The sequence below is a fragment of the Rhagoletis pomonella genome, unplaced genomic scaffold, assembly GCF_013731165.1.
Source record: "Rhagoletis pomonella isolate Grant_MI unplaced genomic scaffold, Rhpom_1.0 Rhpom_scaffold_00005, whole genome shotgun sequence".
Classification (NCBI taxonomy): Eukaryota; Metazoa; Arthropoda; class Insecta; order Diptera; family Tephritidae; genus Rhagoletis; species Rhagoletis pomonella.
The window spans coordinates 74,558,724-74,571,506 of NW_023458559.1; the positions used below are offsets into that span (position 1 = coordinate 74,558,724).

Consider the following 12,783-nt stretch of genomic DNA (forward strand, 5'->3'; position numbering starts at 1 on the left):
CCGTATATGAGGCCAATAAGAGTCCAATATGACTCATATTGAGGCTCTTTTGATGTATGAATTTAAGCTCTTATAGGTCGACCTTCGCAGGAAGGGAAACACCCTCATTTCGGACTCTTAAATGAGCTCATTATGAGCACAAAGGCTCAACAATGGGACTCCTTAAAGACTCATTTATGACTCCAAATGTTTGCTGGGTTAACGCTACAACCAATAAAACTTTAAAAATATTCAACAAATCCCAAAAATGTTTGTAAAATTTTAAACTTTTTAAGCATTTAAAAACAATTCGGGTATGCAGTTTTGTAGCCCCGTCAATTTTAGTGCAAGTTAGAAGTGGCACAAAATTTGCGTTGATTTTCGAGCATATTTTTCAAAAAAGGTGTTGGCGCCTTTTCTTCCATATAAAGAATACTCAAATTTTCTTTATATAAAGAATAATCAAATTTTCTTTATATGGAAGAAAAGTATCGTCAGCAAAAAAAAATACTAAAAATCAAAGCGAATTCTTACCCACTTGAAAATTGCCATTAATTATACTAAAATTTTTTGGGCTATAAAATTGCGTACCTAAAAAATTATTAAAATTCTGAAAAAATAATTGTTGAATTTTTATAATTTTTGTAGAAAGTTTGAAACTTTGATTTGCACGGTTTTTATTGTAGAATTAATTATATTAAAAAAATGATTAAAATTAAATAAACGGAAATTAAATTGTTAAAAAATGTCTATGGGCCCTATTGCGAATTTAAAATGAACTAATATTCCAAAAAATTATAAAGCAAAACAAAAACAATATTTCCCAATTGGTTTTTGTTTTGCAGGTTAAATTATGGGAACGATTTATTCACATGGAATTGGCGATAGGGCTGTATATGTCGCGCTGCTATTTTCGTGTGCACTGCTGCATGTATGCACATACATACGTATGTATTATATATTAAACGTTTTGCACAATGCATTTTTAAGGCGTCTTTGTAATTTTTCTGATTTTTAGTCATTTTCGTTCATTCAGACGATATTATCGAAATTTGTTTCGGTTTTTCTTATTTCGGATTTGTTTGAAATTCTACAAGCGTTTTTAGTGCGAAATTATTGATTTTCGCACACCGTTGCATGGTTTTCAATGTTTTTGAGTTTTATGAAGTTCTCTTTTTCATAAAATTGTGCTTTAAAAAATGCTTACTACTTTAGGATTTTTTTTTTTTTAAGTTAAAAAATAACATTGCAGAAAAGTATGCTCGGTCACTTTTGAAAATGCAAAAAAAAAGACTTTTCAATATCCATTGATTTTAAAGTTTGTTTCTAAGATCATTATCCTGCAAGCTGTTTTACCTGTATTTGGAATTGTTTCCAAACTACGTGGTTTAGAGCTTCACAGTGCTGAAGCAACTTTTTTAATATCTTTTCTAGCTTCAAAAGTCCAACAAGTTTTTAATGCCTGACTTTTAACCTTGTTAAGCTCTTAGAGCAGCATTTCTTTGATAGTTTTAATACCTGTTGTTTTAGTTAACAACCAATTTAAACTGCAATATAGTTTTTTACTGTCCGTTTTTTTTTCACCGTAAAAATGTCCTTTAATGTTTGTTTTTTTCTTATTTAATGCAATGTTTTATTTGATGTATTTGCTTGTTTTTGTTTTGATGAACTTATTTCTTTGGCTCGTCCTTTATTCGCTCTAATTTTATCTGGTGTTGCATACGCGCTGCTGCTGCTCTTCTTAATTTATTTAAATTAAGCTTTATTGTGTTGATCTTATGCAGCTGCTGTTTTTTGGTAGTTTTTTTGTTTACTTTTTTCATCTTCATCCAGCGCACATGCTGCCCCGCTAGTCCCGGTATTGGGTGCATCTCCTTTCCCCTCGCTAATATGTCAATGGGCTCTACCTTCTTGGTATTTTTGTGTTCAATATTTGTTTGCTTGTTTTGTTTTTTCTTCGTTTGGTAATTTGTTTCCTTCTTTTTATTTGAGTAATTACAATAATACACACATATTTATAGTTTATTGAATGCATGCTCAAACATCTCTTAAATGTTATTAAATATAAGAACAATAAATCATTTTTTCTCGGCATCAACTCTTAATGTTTTTTATTCATAAAGTTTCTTTTGTTTTTTTGTTAGTATCGCTAACTTCTAATAAAAGTGTTTTTCGTTACTAATACACTACGAATGTTTTTTTTTTTAATGTGAGACAAAGTTAATTTTTTGTTAGCGAATTGCTAATGCATTGTTTAAAGTTTTTATTGCATGGAAGGGCTTGCGCCGCTAGCTCTTTGCTTCCACTTTAATTGCTTTTACATAAGTATATGCATTTCAAATTGTTTTTCATTTAGTGTTCTTGTATTTTGGTTTTGTTTAATAATGCATAGTATTTGAATAAAATGCGTGTTTATTTGCTTTACATATGCATATGTTTGTATGTGGGTAAATAATGTTCAAGCTTGTGTAATAAGGTTAGTAATATTTATGTAGTTATAAATATGTTTCTTTTGCAAGCGTGAAATGAGTTACATATTTCATTCACTGTTAATTATTTTTGGTATTTAATAATGATAATAGTTAAACGAAGAATGTAATATATGTATATGTATATTCATTTAAAGTGTCAAAAGCCAAATTTGGAATTAAAGTTTACTCCCCAAGAAACTTTTTCTAAGCTTTTGTGTTCTTCTTTGCTTTAATTTATGCGTTTATATATTTTTGGGATTAGTTTTTAATTACTTTTGCGTTAATTATACGCGATATTTAATTGATTTTTGAATATAAGTATGAATATGTGTATAATATTTTACTTATAACTATTAAGAAGTTGTTACTCAACTTTAATTTTTCTTTTATCAAATAATGACCAGCAGCTCAAATGTCATTGTTGTTGTAGACTTTAACGCTACCGCCAACAATTTAATTTTTCTTTTATCAAATAATGACCAGCAGCACAAATGTCGTTGTTGTTGTAGACTTTAACGCTACCGCCAAGAAATTTAGTGGATTGTTTCTTACCTACGTTGGAGTGCAGTATAGTTTTTATTAAATCATCAGTGTATTCAGCTTACATTAATGTTGCTTACCTTGTAGAAATCTCTTATGAATATAACTTACGGTTTAAATATGCCTAAACTTTTTTGAATATAGTATATGTATATATGTATGTTAATATGGTTACATTAATTGATTATTGTAATATATCTTGCATGCCCTTTTACCATTATCAAATTTTGTAGTCACTTATTTTTTCTTTCTTTTCTTTTCACGTTCACCTTCTTTAGCCATTTTTATATATGGCGCCTGTCCACCTGCAATGTTTTATACATTTGCTTACATTTATGCATGCACATATGTATGTATGTTTTTCTACCATAGTTATTGTTTTCTTTTTTTCACGGTTAGTTATATTTGTTATATTTGCTTTTATAACATTTTCATTTAACTGAATAAACCGTTTACCAAGTATTACATTAACAATGCCATTTAAATAAATAAATCTGTTTACCAAGTTACATAATGAGTGCTTTTATATATTCAATAGCATATAATTTGATTTGAAAAGTTACAGCTTTATTTTATTATGCTTTTTAAATAACGAATTAACACATTTAACAAACAGTTATAAGGAGTAGATATACATGTATAGAGCGCTAATATTTATTTGGCAACACACGTATTAAGTTAGCTGTAAGCCTTGAGAAAGAAAATTCAAAAAAATAAGAGTTAAGAATATAAACAATTTATTGTAATTCACTCACAAATCAGCAGAAAAAAATACAACATTAAAACTTATTATTTAACCACAAGCAAGTATTCAGTGCATATAAAATAATTCTTATAAAAATTATTCATTAAATGAATTCAAATTAACATCGAAAATATAAGTATTTGGCATTTAAAATGCCTCACAAAGAAATTTACTCCAAAATGCATCAAGCATGTTTTATTCAATTCTCCCTTTTACCAATCTAAAACAAGCATGTATCTCTCATTTCCATAGCAGAGTTAGCTTTCCACACAAATTAGCTGATGAAGTTATCGAATTTGTATTGTTATTACAAAGATTCCTCAATTTGTTTAGACGCTCAATGCAGCTTAGTTGTTATTTAAACGCAAAACATTGACTTATATTTTCCACTTTCCACATTTACAAATCTTCAATCGTTTGGCTGGTGTGTATGTAGCGCTGTGAAATTATGCAAAATTTCCATTTCCCATGCGTTTTAAATTCTGCTAACTACATGCGTTTGTTTTGCCATTCAATGCATGCAGTTATTACATTTTGTATTACACAATATGAAATTTTAAAATAAAATATGTTTATTTTTGTTTTCGGTAATATGAAGCTAATATTGCTTCTATTCCTTTATAATAATAATAGTAATAATGTTGAATATTTTTTCTTTTATACGAAATATTAGCAATTGGAGTCTGTCTGCTGTAATTAGTGGATTTTTGTTGTGTAGATGTATGTATGTGGTTAGTGTTGATGTTTATGTGTTTTGGTGGTACTGTCTGTAAAAGAATAGCTGTATATCTATTTAGTTGATGTATTTTTATAATGATTAATTCGATTTTTCTTGCTTTATTTAGCTAATAATTAACTGGGGTTACTTGTTAATGTAAAAAAAAAAAAATATATATATATTTATTTGTGGTTACTATGGTCCTGTGTTGGTGAAATTTGAAAATTACGTTTGTGTATTTTTGTTTGCTTTTTTATACGTTCACTATTTGGAATAATTATTACTTGTTTTATATAATTAGTAAATTTAATGGTAAATTTATCGTAAATCGGGATCCTCATCGGCTGCTTTCTTAATTCTAAGCAATATTGTGGTATACCACTGATCCAAGCGTGAAATGCTATCATAATCTTTAACTGCTTCTGTGAAGCCTTCGATGTTTTGCTCCTCCAAGTGTTCGCAAAGCACCTGAAATGTGAGAAAATTTAATGAAGTTTTGCAATAAAAGATTAAAACAATTTAAAATAAAGCTATAAGAAACTATTTGCCTATGAATAAAGCCGTGGTTTCCACTATCTAATGTGGGATTTTTTTCTTCTACAAATTGGGAGCTCTAATTCTTCGCGCCTCTATACATACAGTAAATGTTTAAAAAAATGGTTTTTTTATTAAAGAAAAACGTGAGAGTTTTGAGATTCTTTTTCATGATTATTCCTGCGCAAGGTCCGTCAGTACTTCAGCACCATTCCATAAACTTTTTATTGTACTTTTACTACAAGTTCTCCATGAAAAGAAAGTTTGTTTAGTTCCTTCAATAACTCATGTCAGTTAATAAAATTGTGTGAAACCAAACATTTTTGTAGACCAAAAAACTAGTATGAATCAGTTACTTTTTTCATGGCCTGCATTTTATGAAGTTGCAAAAAATGCTCCTTTTTGTTATTATTATAATTTCTCTCCATGTACTACATCGTTTCTTCCCTACCTTAATGAGCTTAAATTCACGCGAATCTTGGAATGCTGGATATTGCTGCGCATATTTCTCAATAGCGTGTTGAGCATTCAATAAATCCACACTAAGGTGACATAAAGCAGCACGGAAGAAATACTCTTTAGCGCTATACTTGAGCAGTGAGCTTTCCAACGATGAAGCGGCAACCTAAAGAAAGCATATAAATGATGAGAATGATAAGTAAAACAAAGATTAAAGTTTAAGCACTTCTCGTCAAAGAAACTTACCTGCTCATAGATATTGATAGCTTTTTCGTAATCTTCTAGCTGTGCGGCATATTGAGCTACCTTTAACATACACTTATTGGCTGAACTCACCGATTCTTCGCCCTTAAAGTAATCGGCAGCTTGTTCGTAATGCTGCACAGCTTTGGCCTGTTGAGAATCGATGTGGTTAGTTTAAAGAAATTAGTTTAAATCTATTTTTTAAGTTATATTATATTTAATAGGAATAAATAATACACAAAGAGAGTTAGCCGTTAACGTACCAGCGTGCCTGGGTCGCTTTCATACATTTCAGCAATGCTCTGGTGATGCTTTGCTGCCATGGTAAAACGGCCCATATCGGTGTAGATGTCGATAGCCTTTAGCAGGCATGAGACAGCGCCTTCCACATCGATCTACAAGGGTGTATCAATTTATAGAATCTTAAAATAAATGTTGAAACCATTTGTGCATACCTTTTTGTAGCAATTCGACGCATCTACATATGCAACACCGGCATCGTGACGACTACCGGCACGCGAATGTAAATTAGCGGCTTCACAAAAGCATTCACCAGCCTTCGCCCAATTCTTGGACATCTTGAACATGTTGCCGGCGCGTTGGTAACATTCGATGGCATCTTCCACTTTATTCGAACCACTGTGAATTAAAATATGGGGCCTTATTAATACACAATAACATTATTTGTTTTAATGGAAATAGTGCAAGCCAATACATAGTTTAATGATTTTTGAAGGCACATGGATACATATATGTGCACTTAGTTGAAAGTGAATAAACTCGTCCATTAACGATATTTCTACACAACGCCTTTTCCTCATTTCCTGTTTTTAAGTGTTACTATAAATACGCATGGGCGCCTACATACACACTCGTACATACTTAGGTGCACATATTTGCAAAATAGTCTGAGCCCAGACTTCTAGTTAAAAAGTGCTGCGACGCATAGGCAGTGCTTCTGCGCTCCACATTTCTGTATACACAGGACTCGACGCATAAAAACCAAGGATCTGCCGTTAAGTGTGAGCAATAAGAAGTGTAAACACTAACAAAGCTTGAGCAATGTGGGGAATGGCGAGTGGTGGAATCTTGCGAAAAATCGAAATCGTTGTTGATGATGATTACGACAATGACACGACATCGCAGTCGCTTCCGCAGCCAGACGATGACACTTTGCAAGCTGAACATAGATGAAATTTCGACTTGCCTCAGCAAATGTGGGCGGGACTCTAAATTTGAGCGTTTGCAAAAGTGTTATTCCGGATTAGCGAATTCATGAGTAATTTACCACAGCAAATAATTTGATACAAATGTTCCTTTCTTCAAATATTAGTCATCACATCTTTATATTAACACTTATAAAATCGATAATCTTGCTATTGCACCAAGTTGCGACACCCAATACACACGAAAGAAAATTATAATGCAATATTGCTCGAACAAAGGAATTCAATATTTTTACAGTTATTTACATACATATATGTAGCGGATTATACACGTCACAATTCGGAGCTGGGGGATTTAAATTAAATCTAGAGCTCGCGATGGAATCACACACTCACCCAAATAGCGAACCGAGAAAACCCTTTTGTTGTGTCAATTTCTTCTCGGCTTCAGCCATCAATTGCAGCGCTTTCTGCTCATTGTCGCCCATAATTGCAAATTTCCTGCAAATTTGCAATTAATTGCAACAATTTATGATGTTAGGGAATTTTATTTGAACTGCACAAAATTTTTTCACTGCCGTTTGCTGAACTGCGTTGGAAAAAATAAAAAATCAATGACGAGCTGCTTACGAAGCTCGAGCAGCAACAACGGCGGCGACGTCGACGACAACGTACACGAATTCGGCAGTGATATGTCAAAATTTACGAAAACAACAGCGACGACGGCTGCCTCAGCGACTGCGCCAACGGCAGTGGAATGACAGTCGTAAACGGGATTATAGAGAATTGAGGAATTTGTGGGGTTTGTACATTAATTGCTAACAACTGGGCAAGGCGTATTTATTTATTAAATACAACTCCAAGGGGGTTTGTAAAAAAAATATAGGGAATGGGTTAAAAACGAGTAAATGGCTGTTGTAAAAGCGAGTAAATATTTAAATCAATAGCAAAAAATAAAAAAAAAAAATTCTCACAAAGAATTTTTTGGGGTTTCTGGTTTCGGTGGCGGAGCGTAATGGTCACATAAGCAACATAAACCATTTAAGAATTGAAGAAATAAGCGAAGTATTATGTAACTAAAGATAAAGGATTAGAGCAAAAGATTAAAAATCACAGGAAAATAAAATACATATATGTATGTATGTCTTGTAAATATAAAAAGTTATTAAAAAAGGTGAGAAAATAACAGACACATTTAATGCCCAGTATACCGATAGATTCTTTGACATAAAAGTAGCTTTTCTCCAAAAAACTACTAAATGGCGTCAACTAAGAAATTATTCCGATTGGCTGGCATCTCCTTTGACAGCCGCATTCAGTGTTGTATTGCTCTGTTTTTACGCACTACTCCCTCGTTGTTTGAAAAAGTAGTAGAATTCGTGTGGTGTTTTGCTACATTCTTGATCAACCCCATATCATTTGGGTTTTATCAATCGCTGGTGTTGGGTGTCGTCTGCGCGTAAACGGCAGAAAATGAAAAGTGCGCGATTTTGTGATAACTGAAGAAAAGTGATTGCATGGCGAAATTTAGTGACAAAAAAAAAATTCAATATAAATGTTTTCATATATACATTGTGTTTGAAAGTAAGAAAATACAAATGCATTAATGCATTTCCGTTACTCGCTTCCGTATTTCTGCAAAATTGTCAAACTGTCAAAGGAAATACAGTTAGAAAAACTTTTAACAGCAAGCGCGCTTACATCTGGGTTTCTGTTGTGGTGCTGTCACTAAAAGTGTACACACACCCACACATACATAGTGCTGATTGCTATTAACGCGCAAAAACAAAAACAACACCGCCGCGATTCCTTTTTGATAGTTTGTCCATTTTAGATTTTTCGCTTTTCTTTTAAACTGCACTCATCGAGTGAGCGCGCGCATGAAAAAATGGGGGACTTTGTTTGATCTACTCCGTTCCTTACTGTTCTCCACACCCCTCCAATATTTACATACATACATAATTAATGCACCGACGAGTATGTACTCGTAGTTATCCCCCACCCTACTCGCCGCGCTTGGTGTAATGTGCTTTACCTTTTCAAAGGCACCTGCACCACGCCTGCCATATAAACCCTTTGAATGTTCTATTTTCACTTGTACGTGTATTTGTGTATTTTTTTTTTATGATACATGTACTATATCACCGTTACACCGGAAGTGTTCCCTATGTGCAACGCTGAGTGACAGTATGCGCGGAATAGTGGTGATGTGATTCAATAGCAGTGAAAGCAATACAACTAAAGAAGAAAATGAGATGATTGGGGTTGATGGGTGGCTGTGTGATTGGATGGTTGTACCGTTGGCAACTGCTCCAATTTGAGCGATGATGCGCTGCAGGCGGCGGTAAGTGAGTGTGTTGGCTGTATGCTGTGAGCTGACTCTGAAGTACTGAACGGCGTCGGCAACATCAGTGAGAATTTCTTTTGCTTGCTGCTTCTATCTGTCAACGAGTTGAGCCCCCTCATGCACCTTTGTTGTATCCTTTGAAGCGCGGCTTTGTTGTGTATGTACGTTCGTGTAAGGGGCGGGTGCGCGTTGTTCTTAAAAGTGTGCCTTTGTCTTCTGCGCCTTCGTGTCATAGCACACAAATGCTGCTGACAAACACATGCGCGCACACATCTTCAAAAACACACACACGGGCAAAAAGTGAGAGCCACAAAGAAAGTGTGTGTGTGCGCGCGCGCGGCGTGTTTGCGCGCCTCAAAGTATGCTACAAAAGCAAACATGTTACAACAAAAAATAAAAAAAATCTGATACACTTTGTCAGTGCTGTGCCGCTATTTGCACCGCCATGCAGTCAGTTTTTTTTTCATCATTATCCACGTGCTTACGCATGCTCACAGTTTTTGTTGTTGTTTTTGTTTCTTGCCCACCGCTGAGTGCAATTTAGAAACATCAAAGTGTGGCACATTTCTCTGTGTGGGAAAACTCTTTGATGTTTACAGAGTGTGGCGTGCATAGTCCACCCACTATTTGGTGGGAAAACGGTAATGTAAAATGACATACGTTTACCAAAGCTTCGTAAAGGATAAAAACGTCCGTGCACGTCCGCCTGCCCAGACAATCCGCTAAAAGCCTCATCTTGTAAGTGCGCTCAATCTCGATTGCCGCACAGCAGGAAACTATGCGCTGCTTTCCGCCTACTTCAACGCTTGTATACAAAGTAATTACTAACTACTTTCAGCATACAAAAGCATACAATACATTTCTTTTGCATTTGTCAGTGGTTGACTTCCTTTAACAAGCTAAAATGCCTCGCTATTCAATGACTCCTCAGCCTTTGGCAGCTGTCTGCCGCGCTTTGTAAGTGGTGTTTGTGCGTGAGTGTGGGTGTTTGTATGTATACTACATACAAATGCCTCTATTTGCCTTTGTATTTTTGCCATGTCGTCTATCTGCATTCGCTTGCCGTTTGCTTCTCTCTCATTCCGTGTGTCGTTTGTTGCTGCTCGCCTTGTTTATTTAAAATTTTGACTTTCGAAATGGAGGTCAATTGGACTAATTAATACCGTCGCGTTTGGGAGCAGAAGTGGACAGTGAATATGACGGGAGCTTGGGGGTGGAATTAAATGAAGTGAGGACTAATTACTTTTATGACAGTGGAGTGAGTTCATTGGGAGTAATTTGAATACATACTTATTATTCAAAGCTTCAATTTGGTGTTGCATGTACATATCGTCGTTTAAAGTACAAAACCGCGTATCAACAAAATGCAAAACCACGTATGTGAATTATGTAAATTATCTTCTAGAGAGTAAAAACAACCATATTTCATAATGGTTCTCTTTTTTTATAAAGCAATCGCATACCTGGCCAGTGTATTTCAGGACGAAAAGATAAGGATTGAGCCAAGAGCCTGTGTGAGCAAATCCAATTTTTGACAGCTAATGCCAGTTACGCGGTTTTGCAAAATGACGATGCGCGGTTTTGTACTTTAAACGACGATATGTACTTGTAAAAGCGGTACCTAAGAGAGAGTTTTTTTTGCAAATTGTGACTTAAATGGTTCCCGCTACCCCTTTATGGAAAAAATAACGGCAAACGCATCTGCGTGTACTAAATTCACTTGGAGTCCAGTTCAGGTGATCATCGAGAAGGCAAAGAGGAGTTTTTTTTTGGTTCCGTTGGGATATTGATTTTGCTGCTGAAAAAAAAAGTACTTTTCTTATTAAGGCCCAAGATATAAAGGCTGGCATGTGTATGCATAACTGGAGTCATGAGGACTTGTAACAAGCACATCCCTTAAAGTTCTTCTAGATCTTAAAGTTCTTCATATTCATATACATACTCAGGTGAAAACGGCTCTACTGGTACCAATATCGGGGCACAGGGGTTTATTAATCGCAGCAAGCTCGATATTCTATATCCTGACGAAGAAGTGCCCGCTTGAAATTGCAATACCGAGCCACGATACCATGCATCTACAAAGAGGTGCAAAACTGATCTCAGTAATAAGAAGAGCTAGGCAGGCATATCCGAGACATATCGGATAAACCAAAACATGATAACCTGGTACACTGTTGGTTCATTGGCTGAAGACGAATAGGTGTACTTGGTTAGGGGTTGATATACTTGGAACCTATGTATGGGAAACATATTTCCATTTGCCAGGTTGAAACATACGCTATAAAAAGACACGCGGACTTTAGTATCAAGCGAAACTACCGATATAAAAAATTTCGACGATCGTGACTGACTATCAAGAGGCTATTATTGCCCACAGATGTCATCAGTTTCGCGTCTATGTTTACTATAATGATTGCCTATAACACGCGATCTTCAAAGTGGGCACAACTAAAAAAAATTTGGGTAGATTTTTTTTGCTTAGCATTTATCTCCAAATATTGCAAATAATTTTTTCTTCATGATTATATTCTCAAACTAGAAAACTACTGTTATACTTATTTTTGTATTAATTGCGCTGAATCTGTACGATCTATAAGCAGTCATATTTTCGGATCTCTTTTTTTTAATTGTGCCTCTTTTGCATTTTCCTTACAATTAGAAAATCTTCGGTAACTATTTTTAACACCTAAATAAACAAAAAAAAGTAAAGTAGAGCGTAGTAAGAAACATAAATTGGGACAGACGTTCTACAAGCTGGCCATCAACGACATTCACCTAGAGACTATCATCACCTATGTATGTCAGCCCGTGAATGCCAGTTGTAGGAGTTAATTTACCACCCATTTCAGAGGAAGAGTTTTAGCGGCGGATAGAGACCAACGATAACTCTGACGCAATTACGAACTGAATACTGTAGCACGTTAAACTCTTACTTGTTAAAACTTGAGCAACGAAATGTAATCAACCAACATCTTTTCCTCTTTGGTCCAACCCCATCTGCATATGGCAACATTAATTTCGACAGAGCTAAAATTTGTGCTCAATGTCACTCTTGATAGTCATATACTATACGTATGTATGTACACAAGTTTTTCGATTTTAATCGAAATCGCTTTAAACTTGACGAAGGAGTTCTGTGCGTCTATTATTTTATCAGTGTTTTTTCTAGGATTTTACACAGATCTGGTCAATCTAGCATTAATTATTAATCTGATTAATTAAATCTGAAGACATACTAACAATACCCAATCAGTTGGTTCATGAAGGACCTCAGTCTTCCACATAGTGCCATCGACAGGAGCTTGTACGTAATTGTCTGCGGTCGGTGGCATAAACAGAGGGATCTCGCTTATTGTGGACTGGAGAAAGAAAGTAAATTAAGATTATAGTCTCGGGCATGTTTATTCATTGATTGCATTTAAAAGCTGGTAAATGCGCTCTATCCACACTTCGGCGCCAGTTTTAAATTTATCCGATACACAGTCGGCTCTGCGGTCTTATTTTGAGAGATAATCATTGCCACTAACCTTATATTACATTTACATTGGACCAAAATGCGTGATTTGAAATCAGTCATTTGA

General features: G+C 34.8%; 2 protein-coding genes across 2 annotated transcripts in view; one reads left to right on the plus strand and one right to left on the minus strand.

Moving 5' to 3' along the window:
- Window positions 1-4,187: 4,187 nt before the first annotated feature.
- Window positions 4,188-7,528, minus strand: LOC118739521 (alpha-soluble NSF attachment protein). Its single transcript, XM_036470891.1, has 6 exons — window positions 7,252-7,528; window positions 6,145-6,328; window positions 5,953-6,084; window positions 5,693-5,839; window positions 5,439-5,612; window positions 4,188-4,921 (listed from the first exon to the last, which is right to left on the minus strand). The coding sequence occupies exons 1-6, from the start codon at window positions 7,341-7,343 to the stop codon at window positions 4,772-4,774; spliced, it is 879 nt and encodes a 292-aa protein (XP_036326784.1). The 5' UTR covers window positions 7,344-7,528; the 3' UTR covers window positions 4,188-4,771.
- Window positions 7,529-8,292: 764 nt separating this feature from the next.
- Window positions 8,293-12,783, plus strand: part of LOC118739523 (reversion-inducing cysteine-rich protein with Kazal motifs) — an 83,933-nt gene continuing 79,442 nt past the window's right edge. The window contains exon 1 of the mRNA XM_036470894.1: window positions 8,293-8,439. The gene's annotated coding sequence lies outside the window, so the exon portion shown is untranslated. The remainder of the gene's footprint in view (window positions 8,440-12,783) is intronic.